The 17215-nt window shown below is 43.5% G+C and overlaps 1 protein-coding gene across 3 annotated transcripts in view; it reads left to right on the top strand.

Moving 5' to 3' along the window:
• Window positions 1–742: 742 nt before the first annotated feature.
• The window catches only part of ABCB11 (ATP binding cassette subfamily B member 11), a 66767-nt gene continuing 50294 nt past the window's right edge, over window positions 743–17215 (top strand). For all 3 annotated transcript variants that reach the window (XM_065413783.1, XM_065413781.1, XM_065413782.1), the window contains exons 1-8: window positions 743–818; window positions 3005–3026; window positions 4826–4874; window positions 8069–8310; window positions 10500–10587; window positions 11936–12069; window positions 13614–13785; window positions 15530–15654. In XM_065413783.1, coding sequence (XP_065269855.1) covers window positions 743–818; window positions 3005–3026; window positions 4826–4874; window positions 8069–8310; window positions 10500–10587; window positions 11936–12069; window positions 13614–13785; window positions 15530–15654 — 908 coding nt within the window. The remainder of the gene's footprint in view (window positions 819–3004; window positions 3027–4825; window positions 4875–8068; window positions 8311–10499; window positions 10588–11935; window positions 12070–13613; window positions 13786–15529; window positions 15655–17215) is intronic.

Genomic DNA, 17215 nt, shown 5'->3' with positions numbered 1-17215 from the left:
CAGGACCAGCCAATGGTGCCGCAGAGCTTGGGAGAGGTGTGCTGCCATTCTTGAAGGGGTGAGGCCTAAGAGAATGCAGCAGCAGTGGAAGACTTCAGGGATGGGCTGGGAGGACTCCATGTGTTTGTCCAGTGGTTTCCAGGCCATGTAAGATGTCCTGGATGCTACCTTTCCTGCTTTATCCAGCCACTGGTTCACTAATCCCAATGAGATGATGAGGCAGACTGAGGACCCTTCAAAACCCATTCAGGATTTAACCATGTTAAAACCTCATGCAATAAACTACCCGTGGGGTGTAACTTAGCCTGAAGCATTGTTTCTGCTAGCATGACTGTTAAAGATAAATCCCTGCTTGTATTGTTTAGGCAAACTGTGCTACAACCATGCTAGCTATAATCAAGTTGGGGAAACCCTTGCTGAGTAGCGCCTGAGCCACGCTCAGCATGTATTGTAATATTTCACTTCTTTTGAAAGACTAACACTTTTTAGTCACTGATAGTTAAATGTGCTTTTGTTTCAGCTCTCTTCACTATCTGTAGTGTCACTAGATTTGTAGGACTGTATTCTGTTCTCAGTTACACTGGTGTAAATTCAATGTGCTTAGCAGAGTTACACTGGAATAACACGGATGTAACTGAGATCAGAGTATGGCCCGTACAATGTTGTCTTATCATTTTAAAAGACATTACTATGGTGATACTTTTTGCCTTTTCAGGGTTTCTGATTAAAGGAGCAAATCATCATGTCCAATCCTGTTGTTCTGCGCGGTATTAGGAGATTTGAAGAGGATAACTACATTTATGACTCAGATGGATCATGTAAGACATTTACTCTTTAATCAGCTTCTACTTTAATTTCAATAGCCTGCTGAAAACACATGCCATACTAGATATTGCAGTTCACATAATTATGGGCATATTTTATTCAAAACAACTTTTGTTTACAAGCCTAAAGCAACAATCCATGTAAGTGGATGATCTCTTCTTATCAGCCTAGCTATCCACAGTATCTGTCTATATGTCCCCATCATCTGTCTACCAAATGTAACTAATCTATCTAGATTTTCATACCATGATCATCACCATGGTATCTGAATAACTCCATTGACTTCAATGGTCTTTCAGCAGGGATGACTCTGGCATTCCTCTTTACATTTTAGAACTCACAATAAAAGCTGAAACACCTGTGTCCTGCAGGTTTCTAGGGTTGATTTATTATATTTAGAATTTCTTTTAAATGTGTGAACAGCTCTTGCTTTCCTCACCCCTCTCCAAAGCTTCCTTTCTCTCCTCCTTCCACTCTTGCTTCATTTCTCCTTTTCGAGCTTCTTTTTTTTTTTAAAGTGCTTGTTAAACACCAAGCATCTCAGTTCAGATTAAACAGGAGGTGGTGGCAGGAGGCGTGGGGTGTTAGGTGAAGATGAGGAGGAGAAAAATGAAGAGAAGCTGCTGAACATCTTGACCCTGACTTATATGTTTCGGTATAAGCAGGTGGAAAATTAAAGGGACACTAGATATTTATATTTAATTGCAATTGCAAATGGAAGCAAGTTAACATGGTAAAATAGTAACTACATATGCAACAGGCAAAAGCAAAGGCACATTATAAGGAAATACATGTCCATACATGACCTCTGGATTTTAGCACAAAGCCCACACTCATTACATCTGCCATTCCCACATGCAAGGCCAAAGATGCAGTGGAAATACTGTGCTTTCATTGGGAAGTGTGCGGTGGGCAGGCCGCTGAATCCCCGGGTGCATGGAATTCTTTGCACCCTTTGCACTGTTGCACACAGCTTTGCAGTGACCGCGCAGAGCCAGGGGCATGGAAGTGTCCATGCTAAGTGCTGTGTTGCTGAATGGTAGAGAAAGTAAGAGGATGGGGATATTCTATTCAAGCTGCAGCAAGAATTGGTTGAAAAGTAAAACATGATTCCAGTCCATATTAGGACATAAAAATGGGCCGTGGGTTGCCAGTGCACTGGAAAACTCTAGAGATATGCACTGACTCTTCAGGAACTTGCACAATGACTATTCAAGCCAACTCTGTGCTCCCAGTGGTGTTGCTGTCCAGAGCTAGCGCTTCATGGTGTGCCACACAAAGTGACTTGTGATAAATATTTTGAGTACTGATCCTTATGGTAAGGCCTCCCCAGTAGGACCACTGTCGAGACAAGCTACATTTTAGGGCCATCATCCTTGACAGCGTCTCTTGATGCAAAGGGTCAGATCGTGGCTGTTAGGCCGTGGCCTGAGTTGCTGTGGAGGCTGAGGTGCTGTACTGCAGCCAGAGTCCCCAGGTGGAATTCTGCCTCTCTAAGTCACAGTTCTTCCAGGGGCTTCCCAGGAGTGGACATCTGTGTGACAGCTCAACCTTCCCCTCAGGGGATGGAGCAGGTACCCCTTTCTATGTACTGTCAGTGCTGGTGGCAAAGCTACAGCCACTCCCCTCTACAGCCCCTTTCAAGCTGCCGGCACACTGCACACGACTGTGCCACTCATCAGGACTGTGACTGACAGAGCCAGCTGGATAATAGCGAACATTATTTACCATCACATTATTTGCCACCTGATGGGAATATGTCTCAAATAATGTATTGAGTGAATAATATTCAGTCATATATTCGTGGTTAATTATTCAAGGGGAGAGTGACAACATTAGCAATTAATTCATTATGCGCAATCAAGGGTGCTGGAACAATTTGTATAGTGGGGGTGCTGAGAGCTATTGAACCAAACTGTAAACCCTGTATATGATGAAAACCACTTCAAACTGGGGGGTGCTGCCGCACCCTAGCTCCAGCACCTACATGCACAATGAATTATTTCACCAACATTAATGCCTGGTGCCTGAGGTGGTGTATGAGTGAGAGGAGTCTCCTTGAATCTGGGGAGGACTGGGTACCTTGGGCCCTAAGGTTTATTTCGAGAACGTGTCTGTTGGAGACTATGCACTTTATCAATAACTATTAACTATGGTTTGTATTTATTTCCCCCTACAGATAACAACCATAAGAAACCAGAGTAAGTCCCATAGTTGCTCATTGATCAGACAATCATTATTTGTTTCTAGAACTACCAAGTGAAATAAATGTTATTAACACGTGACATTAATGCATGTATGGTATTTATGGTATTTGAGATGCAGACATGCACTTTGCTTTCTGAAACTGCACTATTCGATTCAGCTGAGGCAGGCTAAAGCAATCTTTATAGAAGAGGTGAAGAGAAGTGTTGAAGATGTAGAGTAATGGCTGCAAAATATCAGGGTCTCCTTCAGCAAACCCCTTTAATATTCATTTTGTGTCTGTTCACACCACACCCACACCCCAACCACCCAGCGTGGTTTGGAGAATAACATTGTGGGGGAAGTTTCAACATAAACTTCATAACTTTTAGAAATATGAGACTAGAAGTGAAAAAGATTCAGTCGAAATCATTCAGCAGGAGAGGAATTGAGATTGAAATGCAAATTCCCAGCTATTCACAGGTTGAAAGGTCATAGAGACCCCAATCATTCTCTGTAACTGACAAGTGCTTGTGGGGAACATAACATCTCTATGTTCCTTGATTCTGGAGTTGCTCTACACCAGATCCTGAGAACTTCTGTAAATTGCACCTCTTCTTCATGGCCACAAAGGGCTGTTTCAGGAGCAGGGAATCACTAGCGTTGTTTTATTTTTTGATTTAGTTTTTATTTGTTACATATTTTAAAATTTTTAAATGTCATGTAAACTCAAAACCAAATCCACTACTCATACAGCTCTCACCGCATAAAAATGTTTGGTATAACCTAGATCCCATTCCTGTTGACTTGATAGGACCTTTAGGCTTTATGAATTACTGCTGTGTGTAATAGTCTAATGTGGGCATTGCTGGAGGGTCAAATAATACTCTCCAGCAGAAACCCTGTGGAATGGGATAGGAAGAGAGACTCCAACCCACTCCAGGCATGCAGGTGTGGTGTGGTCCCATCCAGTCAGCAGTGCTAGCAGCCTGGTGGACGTGGGAGCAGGAGAGGACATTTACACTGGAGATTCACAGGAAACACAGGCCTATATCCTGTGTATCTCTGACCTTCTTGCAAATCAGTTGTTCCTCCCTGTGACCTCAAGGAATTCCCAATCCATGTTATAAACAGTGCTGTGAAGTCGGACTAGTGGTGGCCCCAGCAGCATAAGCCTTCATGTCTCTTTAACCACAGAGTTTTGTTCCTAATCTGAGTGCTGCATATTGGCATCTGCTTCTCTGGTCCATCCCTTCTCACCACAGTGCACCATCCTCCTGGTACTCCTGGGTGGAGGGGATTCTGCAGGATCAAAGGCATGGGGGAGTTTGTGATGGAGTCACTGCTCCCCTTTTTGCATATCATCCACCCCAGGCCAACAGTCCCCTCCGTCAGCAGAGCTAGAAAGGAGCACTCAGGCCCAAGAAGCTGTTTAAAGTAGGTTTAGAACTGGAGTCATTCTACAATGGTGAGATGTCTACAGCTTTCAGAAAAACCTACACCGAATCACTGCCCTAGAACAAGTCTGAGAGAGAACCACATCATATAGGATTTTAGAAGAAAAATTGTGTGGCTAAAGTGTCCTACTAAAAAAAATAAAAAATGATGCCATTGATAGAATCAAGTGAAAGAAAAGACTCAGGTTAAAAGTGCTTATTCCAGGTAGTTCTATACAAGTGAGGAACCTTCTCCAGAGAATAAGAAAAAGGGGACAAGGGAGTTAAATTCAGCTTTATATGCAATCATTAGGCAAGAGAAAATATATGATATAGCTGGAAATTGCAGTTTTATAATTCTACATTTTGTTTTCTTGAAGGTCATCAAACAAGAAAGAAAATGACATTCGGCTTGGCTTCTTTCAACTGGTAACGAAAGTGTTGGATTTAAATATTTTACACATACTGTGGGGTCACTGAAATGTGTCTTTAGTTGCAGTATGTAGTTGTGACTCAGTCAAACCTTTAGGGTGAAATCTTGACCCTACTGAAGTCGATTGGAGTTTTGTCACTGGCATCAGTAGAGCCAGAATTTCACCCTTTGTCATTATGCCACATGTATATTGCCTATGGGTCATGATTATCTGCTGGGTACATTGTCATTAGAGCAGGTCAGAAATTTTTTTCGGATCCTTTTTTTTTATTTTACAAAATATTTTTATTTTACAAAATATTCAGAGTTCTATACCCACATCATACATATGTTAAACTGTTTTGATGGTTAGGTGTAAAATACACAGCATGTACGTACCATATGTGGCTAGAGAGCCGATGCCACATAAAACTGGGCATTTTCCAAGGTTTTATGGCAAGATCATTAATTTCATTCTATTTCTCAGACTTCTTTCTTTTTTTTTTTTCTTTCTTTCTTCCTTTTAACACTGTAGCACTTCACTGTTGATGAGGGGTGGGCAAACTGTTTGGGTCAAGGGCCACATCTGGGAATAGAAATTGTATGGTGGGCCATGAATACTCTCAAAATTGGGGTTGGGGTGCGGGAGGTGGTGAGGGCTCTGGTTGGAGGTGCGGGCTCTGGGGTGGGGCCAGAAATGAGGAGTTCAGGGTGCAGGAGGGGGCTCTGGGCTGGAATGGGGGGGATGCGATGGGGTGGTGAGGGCTCCGGCTGGGGGTGAGGGCTCTGGGGGATGAGGAGTTTGGGGTGTAGGAGAGTGCTCCGGGCTGGGACCGAGGGGTTCAGAGGGTGGGAGGGGGATCAGGGCTGGGGCAGGGGTTTGGGGTGTGGGAACGGGTGCAGGCTCCGGTTGGGGATGCGGGCTTTGGGGTGGGGCTGGGGATGAGGGGTTTGGGGTGCAGGAGGGTGCTCCAGGCTGGGACCAAGGGGTTTGGAGGGTGGGAGGGGGATCAGGGCTGGGGCAGGGGATTGGAGCATGGGGGGATGGTCAGGGGTGCAGGCTTTGTGCGGTGGTTACCTCAAGTGGCTCCCGGAAGCAGTGGCATGTCCCTTCTCTGGCTCCTATGTGGAGGTGCGGCCAGGCGGCTCAACACACTGCCCCGTCCGCAGGCACTGCCCCTGTAGCTCCCATTGGCCATGGTTCCCGGTCAATGGGAGCTCCGGGGGCAGCGCTTGGGGCGGGGGCAGCGTGCAGAGTGGAGTCCCCTGGCTGCCACTACGCACAGGAGCTGGAGGGGGGCCATGCTGCTGCGTCCGGGGGCTGCGTGGAGCGGCCTCGACCCTGCTCCCCGGCTGGAGCGCCGGAGCGGAGCAAGCCCCAGACCCTGCTTCCCAGCAGGAGCTTGAGGGCCGGATTAAAATGGCTGGCCGCCTGGATCCTGCCTGCGGGCTGTAGTTTGCCCACCCCTGCTGTAAACATTACCTATGCCAATGGGAAGGATTCTCCAGCTGGCGTAGGTAATCCAGCTACCTGAGAGGCAGTAAGTAGGTCGACAGAAGAATTCTTCTGTCAGCCTACCCACACTGGCGGGTAGGTCAGCTTAACTATGCTGCTCAGGGGTGTGGATTTTTACACCTCTGAGCAACGTAGTTAAGGGCATGGCTACACTTGCAGATGTAGAGCGCTATGAGTTAGACCCGCCTTCGGAGAGCGCAGTAGGGAAAGCGCTGCAGTCTGTCCACACTGACAGCTGCTTGAGCGCTGGCCTGGCCACATTTGCAGCACTTGCAGTGGCATTGGGAGCAGTGCATTATGGGCAGCTATGCCAGCATGCAAGTGACTGCAACATGCTTTTCAAATGTGGAGGGGAGTGAATGTGACAGTGTGTTGTGCGTATGTGGGTGGAGAGAGAGTGAGGTTTTGGGGGGCTGAGAGCATGTCAGCATGATGTCTTGTAAGTTCAGACAGCAGCAGCCCTCCCCCTCCCCCCAGCCTCTCTCTCTCTCTCTCTCTCTCTCTCTCACAGCATTCCACAGTAAAGGCTTGCATGCCGGCTGTCAGAAACAGAGCTTTGAAAGGGCATTGCCGCATTCCTACAGGAGTTCAAAACAATGACAAGAGTGGCCACTTGATTTAAGGGGATTATGGGATGTTTCTGGAGGCCGATCAGAGTGCAGTAGCCCAACACCTCGTTCACACTGACGCCCGTGTGTTGTAGCCAAGGCGCAGCAAACGTTATTCCTCTTGCCGAGGTGGAGTACCAGCAGCGTTGTAGCCGTGGAGTCAGAGCGCTCTACGTGCCTTGCCAGTGTGGACGGGGAGTGAGCTAATGCGCCCGGGGCTCCTTTATTGCGCTGTAACTCGCAAGTGTAGCCAAGCTGACTTAACTTTCTTGTGTACACCAGGCTTTAGTCTGTCTTATGTCTTCGTCTGATTTTCACCATCACAATGTCTCTGTCTTTTATGTTTGTTCTGTTTCTCTACCTTTTTTTGTCCCTTGACACCTTACAGCATCTGTGTATTACTTGTATCTATACTCCACCTCTCTCCAGTATGTAAATCTCATATTTTACACTGCATACTTATAAATATCAGTCTCCCTTTCAGCAAAGAGAGATCACTTCTCTAATAGAACCTGATCCTAACACTCTACATACATTAATTGGTAGTGTGTATCTATGCAACATCCCACCTGAGTGTATTTAGTCAAATTTCTACCATATAACCACAGAACCATCAGGAGTAAGTCACAATAATTTACCTTATTCATAGGTTGTGTAGAATGTCCTAATTTAAAAAAAAAAACATGCAAAGTTGACTATACAAGTAAACGTGAATTTCAAGGACATATTCACAGTAAATCTTTGAATCAAAGTGTGGAATACTGATACCTTGCAGTGATGCTTTATTATTTGGGTTTCATTTTTTGTTACTCTCTGCAAGTCTGATTATACATTCACTCAGAGGGCCGAACTCTGCTCCTGTATTCATGGATAACTCCCACTGTAATCAAGAGGGATTACACACCCATGCAATGAGAGTAGGATTGGTTCTACAGCTGTAGTAAAAACAATTCTGAATCAAATATTCACTAGTAAACATTGCTGAAATTACTCCCCTGAAATGTCAATCAGGGACATATGATTAATGAATAATTAATGCATAGCTAACACCAAAATCACTCAGACAGTATTTTTTTCCCTCTCTTAGTTTCGATTCTCTTCATCATCTGAGATTTTAATGATGGCTTTTGGTAGTTGCTGCGCCATTCTTCATGGTGCAGCCCAGCCATGCATGTTGCTTGTCTTTGGTCTGATGACAGACACATTTATTCAATATGACATTGAGAAGCAAGAGCTTAGCAACCCAGACAAGGCATGTGTGAATAGCACCATAGTGTGGATCAACAGTTCCCTTCACCAAAATGAAACAAATACATCAATAAGTTGTGGGTAAGTGGTCCATGGAGTTTGTTTCTTTTTTTTCTTCTTAAACACTGTAAGTGAATTTCTTGCTAGAGAAAAGGGCCCAGTTCAGAGGCTAAATGTTCTATCTATAGGAAACTTGCCAATGTTCTTTCTGTTCTACTACTATGCCTCAAGTCTCACCTGCAAGGACCACATCTAGGTATGGGAGGGTATCTCATGCCTATTCAGCCCTTGGTCTCTCAACTAGAACTGTCAGCAAGGATGCTGTTTACTGGTGGCTGTTTCTATGATAGGGAGGGACCCCTGCATCCAGGAACAAACTTGAGACCCCTAATGTATTTCACAGAGGTAACTAAACATCCATTAGAAGGGAAAGACTTTTGGTCATTTTCCACCTACCTGAATCAGATTTAAACTAGTCACTTCAAGAGAAAAGGCTCTGTAGCCAGGTATCAATTCCCTGAGTCATCTAGGCTCCCGGCAACTTTTGTTGAATTGAAAATGATTCATCTGACTGCCTCTGATGTTTTATGTTTCCAATGCTCAGTTTCTGCAGGAGCTCAGGCTACATGATCATAATGGTCCCTTCTGGCCTTAAAATCTGTGGCTCTTCTAATTCTGAGTTTGATGAGCTTTTAAGAAAATAGACTGGCTCCTACTCTCACCACTATATATAGAAATCTAGAGAAATAGCCAGGAAGCTCCACTGAACTATTTTGAAATAATGTAAAAGTAATAGCAGCAAATTGGTGTTCATCATGGAGATTAGGGATAATTTAGTATTTCCACATGATCTGAAGGAAATGATTATTTCAGATTGGGTACAACAACCACCCCTCACACTTGTCTATAGAACATTGTTTGATTTTTGCTACCACATTAGCATCTATATTGGTAAAAAGTAACGCAGGGCTTGTCTGCATGAACATTTAGTTCACTGCAAGCTGGGGTGTTACTCTAACCCACACTAGCCTGTTGCGAACTAACTGGCCATGTGGACTGTTCCTTACTGTGCTTTTATCTAGTCCTGTTTGAAAGTGGGATAGATCAACATATGCGATGTACTCCTGAGGGAATTCTGGGCCAAAAAATTAAAAATTCTGTGCACAATATTTTAAAATTCAACACATTTTATTTGTCAAAATAACACAATATAATCACACTCTTTTCAATTATTTGCTGACAAGTATTTTGAAATAAATTACCAAAATAATTGAAAAGGGTGTGATTATATTATTATTATGTTATTGTGTTATGCTGACAAATATAATATGCAGAATTTTAAATTCTAATTTTTTTCATCTCCGTTGTCCTCCTTCTCCCCCCCCCCCCCGCCCAACTGGAACTAACATCTCTGGGCAGCCAGGGCATCCCCACACCTCCCCTTCCAACCCCCCACAGTGACTGGGTGTGCGGGTGCCTGAACAGACACACTCGTGCTGCCGGGGAGGAGTGAGTGAGCGCTGGTTCGGGAAAACAAAGAGAATCTGGTGGGAAGGGGGGACATGTTTCTGCATACATGTAGTGGCACTGAATTCCCCCAGGAGTAGCTATGAAACTTTTAGTGCACATCAGCAGGGTCCACATGGACAGTTAGTTCACAGCAGACTAGTGTTGGGTAAATTCACACCCCAGCTTGTGGTGAACTAAATGTTCATGTAGACAAGCCTTTAGTTACTTTTGTTCATGGCAAGCTGGGGTATGAATTTACCCCACACTAGCCTGCCGGGCACTCGCTGTCCATATAGACAAGTCCTATATAAGGTCACTATCTACTGAAACTATGTTGGACACCTCTTCCCCAAAACAATCCTTTCCTGCATCTTTTCATTGCATGAGGTCTGGTGGTGTTTCACAACCATCCACTGCAAACTACTCCACAGCACTCCTTGCACTTCCCAGTCCCCTCCACATCTGCATTAAGCTCAGAAACAATCTGCCCCTTGAAAACAATAGACTGTTAATGAACAGCAGTTTAGGGGACACCCCATTATTTCTGATATCAGAAGAAGCGGTTTTGCCACTTCTTACCCCCAAGATGTGATGTTGTGCCAGCTTTAGAAATCAATTACCAAAGTGCCATTATTTTAAATTATCCTGAATAATAAATGCAGGGAATGCCCTTGAAACATCACTGTTAAGTGGACTGTTAAGCAGATTTGCTGTCAGAAATTTGTAACAATGTTGTTTAATCTTCTAATTTTATTTTATAGGTTCCTGGACATTGAAAGTGAAATGATCAGATTTGCAAGTTACTATGCAGGAATCGGGTGTTTGGTGCTTGTGTTAGGATACCTCCAAGTCAGTATTTGGTTCCCCGTGTTATTTCCAATATATAAAACACTAAACTGTTATGTTTCATAAGAAAGGGTCCTATTTACTGTATATTTTTGCACAATGTAATGGAGAAGGCATATGCCCTTGCAGAGTTTCAGATTTTAATTTCATTGGGTGAAACTCGCCTCTGTGCAGAGGGCCAGCCCGAGTCTAGATAATTGTAGGGCATAAGCCCATGTTGGTCCATTGCGTAGGGGTGAATGTCACGCAGTGTGAGATTAGTGCATGCAGCTTCTGTTTCACCACATGCAAAGTTTGCTCCACAATGGTTAGGGAAACAAAAAATTGACTAACATAGCCAAGTTCAAAGTGTCAAAAGCATCATACCAAATGTCAGTGAGGACAAGTTATTTCTTTAGTCTTTAGACTATACAATATGATATTATATATTTCATTCTATCTACCGTATAAAGGACCTGATTCTCCTCTGACTTGCATAGGAATAAACCAGGAGTAGCTGCAATGAGGCCTATGGAGATACACTAATGTAAAATTGGTTTAAGAGGAGAATCAGGCCCAGAATTATTTGAAGTAATGGCTCAGCCCACTACAGCTTATCCCTGTGTGATGTGCTCTGGGGTTTGGACCATTCCTGTAAAATACTCTAGTAGTTATTTTCAACAGGAGAAGCCATTTTTCACTCTTCCTCCTAAAAGCACATGGAGTTTTGCTAGTGCAGAATGGTTGCTGCTCTAGCACTGGCTTTGTTTCGGCAGCGAGTGATGTGATCTGTACATTACTTACAAATATAGATGGCCAAATTTTGTCCCCAGTGACAACCATGCAACCTCATCAAAGTCAGTTGTCTTGCATTACCTCTCCAACTCTTATAATTGAGGCAACTGCTTGGACAGCCCATGAACATTTTGGAGGTGTCAGAAATTTTCCTATTCTGCATTGGGACAAAACTGAGACCTGAAATAAAATACAAAATATATGTGTGTGTGTGTGTGTGTGTGTGTGTGTGTGTGTGTGTGTGTGTGTGTGTGTGTGTGTGTATGAGAGACAGACAGACAGACAGACACACACAGAGACACCCACTCTAGAATAGCCAATAGCCCAGTGATTAGGGCACTCACCTCAGAGTTGGGAGGCCTATGTTCAAGTCTTTGCTCTGAATCTGGAAGCAGGGTCTCCCAAATCCCAGGTTCTGATGAAAATTCCCGAGCAGCTGTACATCAAGTAGATGTCACATGTATGTAGTTAGAATATAATGGTTATCTCATCATTAGCCATGTTACTTTTTTGCAGTTGTGGGAGTGGAAATGGTTTTCTTAACAGTAAGTCAGTATCCACATTACTGTCTTCCCAGATCTGCTTTTGGGTAATGTCTGCAGCTCGTCAGATTCAGAAAATCAGGAAAGCGTATTTTAGGAAAATAATGAGAATGGATATAGGCTGGTTTGACTGTACATCAGTAGGAGAACTGAATACACGAATCTCTGAGTAAGTAATCTAGAAGAACCCTATGCCACAGTGCATGTCTTTTTAGTTTCTAAGGTGCTGTGAACAATGAGCAGTACGTAAAAGACTTTAGAAGACTCGGTCCACTAAAGGCTAAGCCATCTCCTATTGACTTCATTGGAAGTTGGATCAGGCGCTAAAGACCTGATCCAAACCCCTTCAAGTCTTTGGAAAGACTCCCATTGACTTCAATGGGCTTTGTATGAGACCTTAAAACCCCAGTTATGGACTCCTAACTTAGGTAAAACATAGATACTCTTGTGACAGGGGTCCATATAAATACATAGACTGTCACAGAGGTTATCAGCTAAATTCTACTGTAAGTTCCACAGTCCAAATTTGGAGAACAGGAGAACTGAATCTTATAAAGAGCTAAAACAATACATTGAGCATCCCATTCATAAAAAAATACTGCATACAGAGAGAGCAGGGAAGTTACATTCCAACTACTGTCATTGTCACTTCCCTGTGACTACAGAACTTTTTTTTCCTTCTGCCTCTTGCCATTGCATAGTGGTGCCTGTCACTTCCAGTAAAGTTCTGGACCAAGATCAATTGTGTGTGAGCGAGAAGAATTTCAGGGGAAAAAGATGATGTAAATAGCTTTGCATTTCCAACTACGCTGATGTAAGCCAGTTCTCATCTTTGGCACCGCTTTGTGTCACACACCCAGAGAATACTCAGCATCAAAACATTCCAGAGAAACCTTCCAAACTTGTAAACATGTTTCATAAATCAAACATGTTTATTTTTGCAGTAGATAACGTAACATCTTACTGAATGCACCAATGTGCTAGTAGTTCTGCTTCTTATGGCTATTCCAAACCTCATGCCCTCTGCTCCTGAGGGTGACATGAGTGGACTGCTTTGCAGTTCTCATGCATGAGGTGACAACCAAGAGCTGCAGAAGTGTGTGACCACTGAAGACCCGACAGAAATGTCTTCTGCACTGAGAAAGCGCATTACACAGGAGAAATGCACCTGTGAGTTCATTGTTACTGAAAACTGTGCAGTTGCTCTAGGGCTAGATCGTGATAGTCATTATCTGTCACACGGGAAGGGTAAGGGATTGCACCGGAAGCCTTCCAAGGGCCTCCCACAATAGCAGTTCATACACTCCCTGCTCCATTCTGTCCCCCCTCCAAGGGAACATGAAGCTGGAAAAGCGGTGGGGAGGGGCTAGGTGAGAGAGGGAAGAGTTGGGGTCTTGGCCTTGTCCTCCCTCCGAATGATCCCACAGAGAAGGGCTGGTACACCAAGGGAGGCAATGCAGTCTATTTTAAGGGACAAAGGGCAGGATGCTCAGCCCCTGGGGGAAGTGATTATCTCAAGTCCTTCTTTAGATTGCACACACACATACCTCTTGCCATTGGGGAATTGCACCAACTCCTCTCTACAGAGTTTCTGAAAGTGGTGATAGTGGGAAAGAATAGGGGCAAGGAAAATTACAGGGCCCCAATTCAGCTCTGAATTATAATGCAAGGGAAATGAGATTCATCTATCTTTGCTTTTCTTGTTCTCTACAGTGATGTGAACAAAATCAATGATGCTATTGCTGATCAAGCAGCACTCTTTATCCAGCGCTTCACCACCTTTATCTGTGGATTCCTGTTAGGATTTGCTAGTGGCTGGAAACTGACCATGGTTATTATTGCTGTCAGCCCACTACTTGGGATCGGAGCAGCTACCCTGGGCTTGGTAAGAGATTTTAATGCAATTCATGTCTTAATGCGATGATCATTTAGAGTGAGATAGTAATATACCATAGGGCTGGGGGCCAGATTCAGATCATAGTGGCACTGGTGTAAATACTTCCACTGAACTGTGTCAAGACTCTCAAGAGACTTTGGATTGACACTGCTGTTGCTGAGATCAGAAACTGGCCGACAGCTTTCTTTCACTGTAATACCTAATGTTTTAGAAAGTTCCTCAACAAGGGGCTTGAACTGTGCATGTTTGTGAGAGGGAGGAAGTTCTGGTATAGTGCCATGTCTTGTTTGCCCCTTTCCCTGCTCCCCCATTTTCACTACCCCAACTGCAAGTGAACCAAAGCTTCTCCTTTTCTGCAAGCTTCCTCGTTGCAATTCCCCATTTTTCTGCCAGAAAATGAAAGTCAGGGTGAAAACATAAAACCAAAATACCCCTAAGGTTCTGTGTGGCTATTCTTGCTCTCCATTTTCTCTGTGGTGGCTGCTCTATTTCCCTCCTATCCATTTGTCATTTTGCTCTTCTGTCCATTGAATGTTTCCTCTCTCTCTCTCTCTTTTCTTCCATATACTCACTGTCTCTCCCACTTGCTGGATCCCTCGCCCCATCTCTTTCTGGCCCCCTTTTCTCTCTGTTTTCTCCACAAACCTGGTCTCCCTGATATCTGGGCCACCATCTCCAAGCTTGTCCCATGGTGTTTCCATCTCTCCACTATCTGATGGATATTCTTTTAGTCTCTGGTGGGTCACTGTACTCCTAGCTGTCCAGTTTATCAGGAGTGTCTGGGTGGAGAAGCCTGAGCTGCTTTTAGGGCTCTGTGGCAGCTCTACAGCTGATTACTGTCATGGAATAAAAGAGGATGTGGAAGGGGTAGACTGAAATGAGTCGCTGCAACTGCCCTGCCACTAGGGTGACCAGATGTCCTGATTTTATAGGGACAGTCCTGATATTCGGTGCTTTGTTGCACCTATTACCCCCAACCCCCATCCTGATTTTTCACACTTGCTATCTGGTCACCCTACCTGCCGCTGCTCTTGCATCTGGTCTCCAGTGGCTTTGCTAAGGACTGCCACAAGGGAACAAAGAGGGAGTGCTGAGGTCTCTACTTAAGCTACTCCTATGGCTGCCCTATTGGCAACAGGAGCAGATACACAAGCAGGTGGGAAACTCTGAAGTAGCTGCTTGCTGCTTTTTCCCACTCCTTATTGTCAGCCCAGCTGAAGAGTGATTCAGCACTGGAAACTGGGTGGCACCTGGAGTTTACAGCCACTGCTCCTCTCTACTTCCAGCTGGCATCCTCTGTTACTCCTTCCCTTGCTGCTTAACTCTGCTTAGCCCTTCCCAGAGCTGCTTAGAGCCATGCAGGAGCAAGGAAGGAGGAGAATGTGAAACCACTCATTGTCAGCTGCTCTCCCCAGTGACTCTCACATTCAGCAAAGCAGTTGGCAATGGGATATGGCCATGCTGCCCAGAGTGCAGGTATACATTGTGGCCACATGCTAGTGGGGGCTAGTGCATGAACAGGACAACACAGAAGATTCTGAGGAAATAAAAATAAAAATCTGTGGTCTATAAATTCTGCTTAGAGTACGCTGGGGAGACATAAAGTCTGGCTAGTATTGTTGACAATGAGGAGTGCTTGCTGATAATGCTTGATTGGTTAAACACGGTACTGTAAGCACTAAAACTGGAGCAGGATAATATTTTGCCACTAATACTTCTTATGACTTTTTAGGCTGTGGCAAAACTGACAGGCCTAGAGTTAAAGGCATACGCAAAAGCTGGTGCTGTGGCTGATGAAGTGCTGTCATCAATCAGAACAGTGGCTGCTTTTGGTGGGGAGAGGAAAGAAATTGAAAGGTTTGTTCGGTCACATTTCTATGAGGTTTCTTATTTCTTTAGATTGAAACAATAGGTTGTTGTTTTTTTTAAAAAAGGTTATCATAAACTCCCAGGCCCTGGCAATTAGTCTGACAACTACAAAATAATGACCACCCAACAGCATTCAAAAAACATACACGTAGCTAACCCATAAACTCAGCCTGCCAGCAACATCATGCAATCATAAACTTTAACACCTTATAACTCAGCCAGCCAGTGAATTACAGCAGCAGAATAACTCCTTTCCACCTGCCCATCACCTCCAGGAACATACTTTCAGCCTTCCCCCAAACCCTGGGAAATATGTGGCTTTTTCAGTGTTCCTGGAAAGTCATCAAGGGCAGGCTATTTCAAGCCAAGCAGGGGGGCAAGTTCCAGCCACAGGGTCCTTGCAGAAAATGCCCTTCCAGCAGCCCTCTCTCTTTTATTTCTTTGAATTAGCATTCCAAATGGCTAGCTATTGATGCATACTGTACTGTTTCATCCACATTGCTCTAAATAGCAAAAGCCACTTTGCCAATACAACAGCCATTATCCCTGTTGTCATTCCCACTTAAAGACAGCTGTTTATAAAATAAGAATATATCTATGTCTTTAAAATGAGCTTTTCAAAAGAGATTTTAGAAATACGGTTACAATATCTCCATAAGATGGAGTAGTGTAGGTGTCTTTCAATGAGAAATGACTTGAAGGAAATGCAGCCTGTTTGAAAGACTGGAAACTCAGTATTTGAATATGTGAAAAAGGCAGCAGATTGATTGAAGTACTGTAATTATATAATTGTTTAGAAATTAACAAGTTTTAATTACTGCAGTGATCCACAGCAGATATGAGCCATTATTTTAAAAAAATCAAGGATGCTCAATGTGCTCCAAAATAAAGGTTTTTGCTGAAGACCCAATAGAAATGATTCCATGATTTTTTAAAAATTCTATGTGGGTTGCAAATGATGTAAGGAATGTATCTGAAAACACATACATACATTTCTTACATTGCTTGCAAGCCAAATATAGCATTATGGCGCCTGAGAAAGGGAAAGGGGAATTGATTAGAAGCACTTGTGAAACTGACTAGCCTATTTTTGTTGACTAAATTGGGAAAACTACAAATAGTAAATGAACAGTATAAATACTTAAAAGTAAATTAGATTTTTAAAAAAATCCTTCATGTTAATAATGTGAAGCGTTATTAGTCACCAAAATTTGCTTTCTGAAAATATCTGTATAAATATACCTTAGCTTATGGAATGTAATGAACAGTCAAAACAAAATTTTATTTAGAAGTTGCCAAAATATTCATGAACAGTTTTTCCCATTATTCACCCAGGTCTAGTAAAGACATTTTTTTTAAATGTACGATTTTTAACCTCACCATTCTCTTTAACAATAACAACAACAAACCACCCTAAACATTAATAGAACCTTGGTGTCAACTGCTTGTCTTAGATGCATTTCAAGCATCATCAGACTGCCAAGTTGGCAGATTCCTGTTTAACTTGATTATTTATATTTTTTTTCAATGATTTACTCTTTGTAATTAG

Source organism: Emys orbicularis, chromosome 11, assembly GCF_028017835.1.
Source record: "Emys orbicularis isolate rEmyOrb1 chromosome 11, rEmyOrb1.hap1, whole genome shotgun sequence".
NCBI classification, from domain to species: domain Eukaryota; kingdom Metazoa; phylum Chordata; order Testudines; family Emydidae; genus Emys; species Emys orbicularis.
Note: the sequence above shows the minus strand (reverse complement) of the source record. Positions and strands in the feature narration are given on the sequence as shown.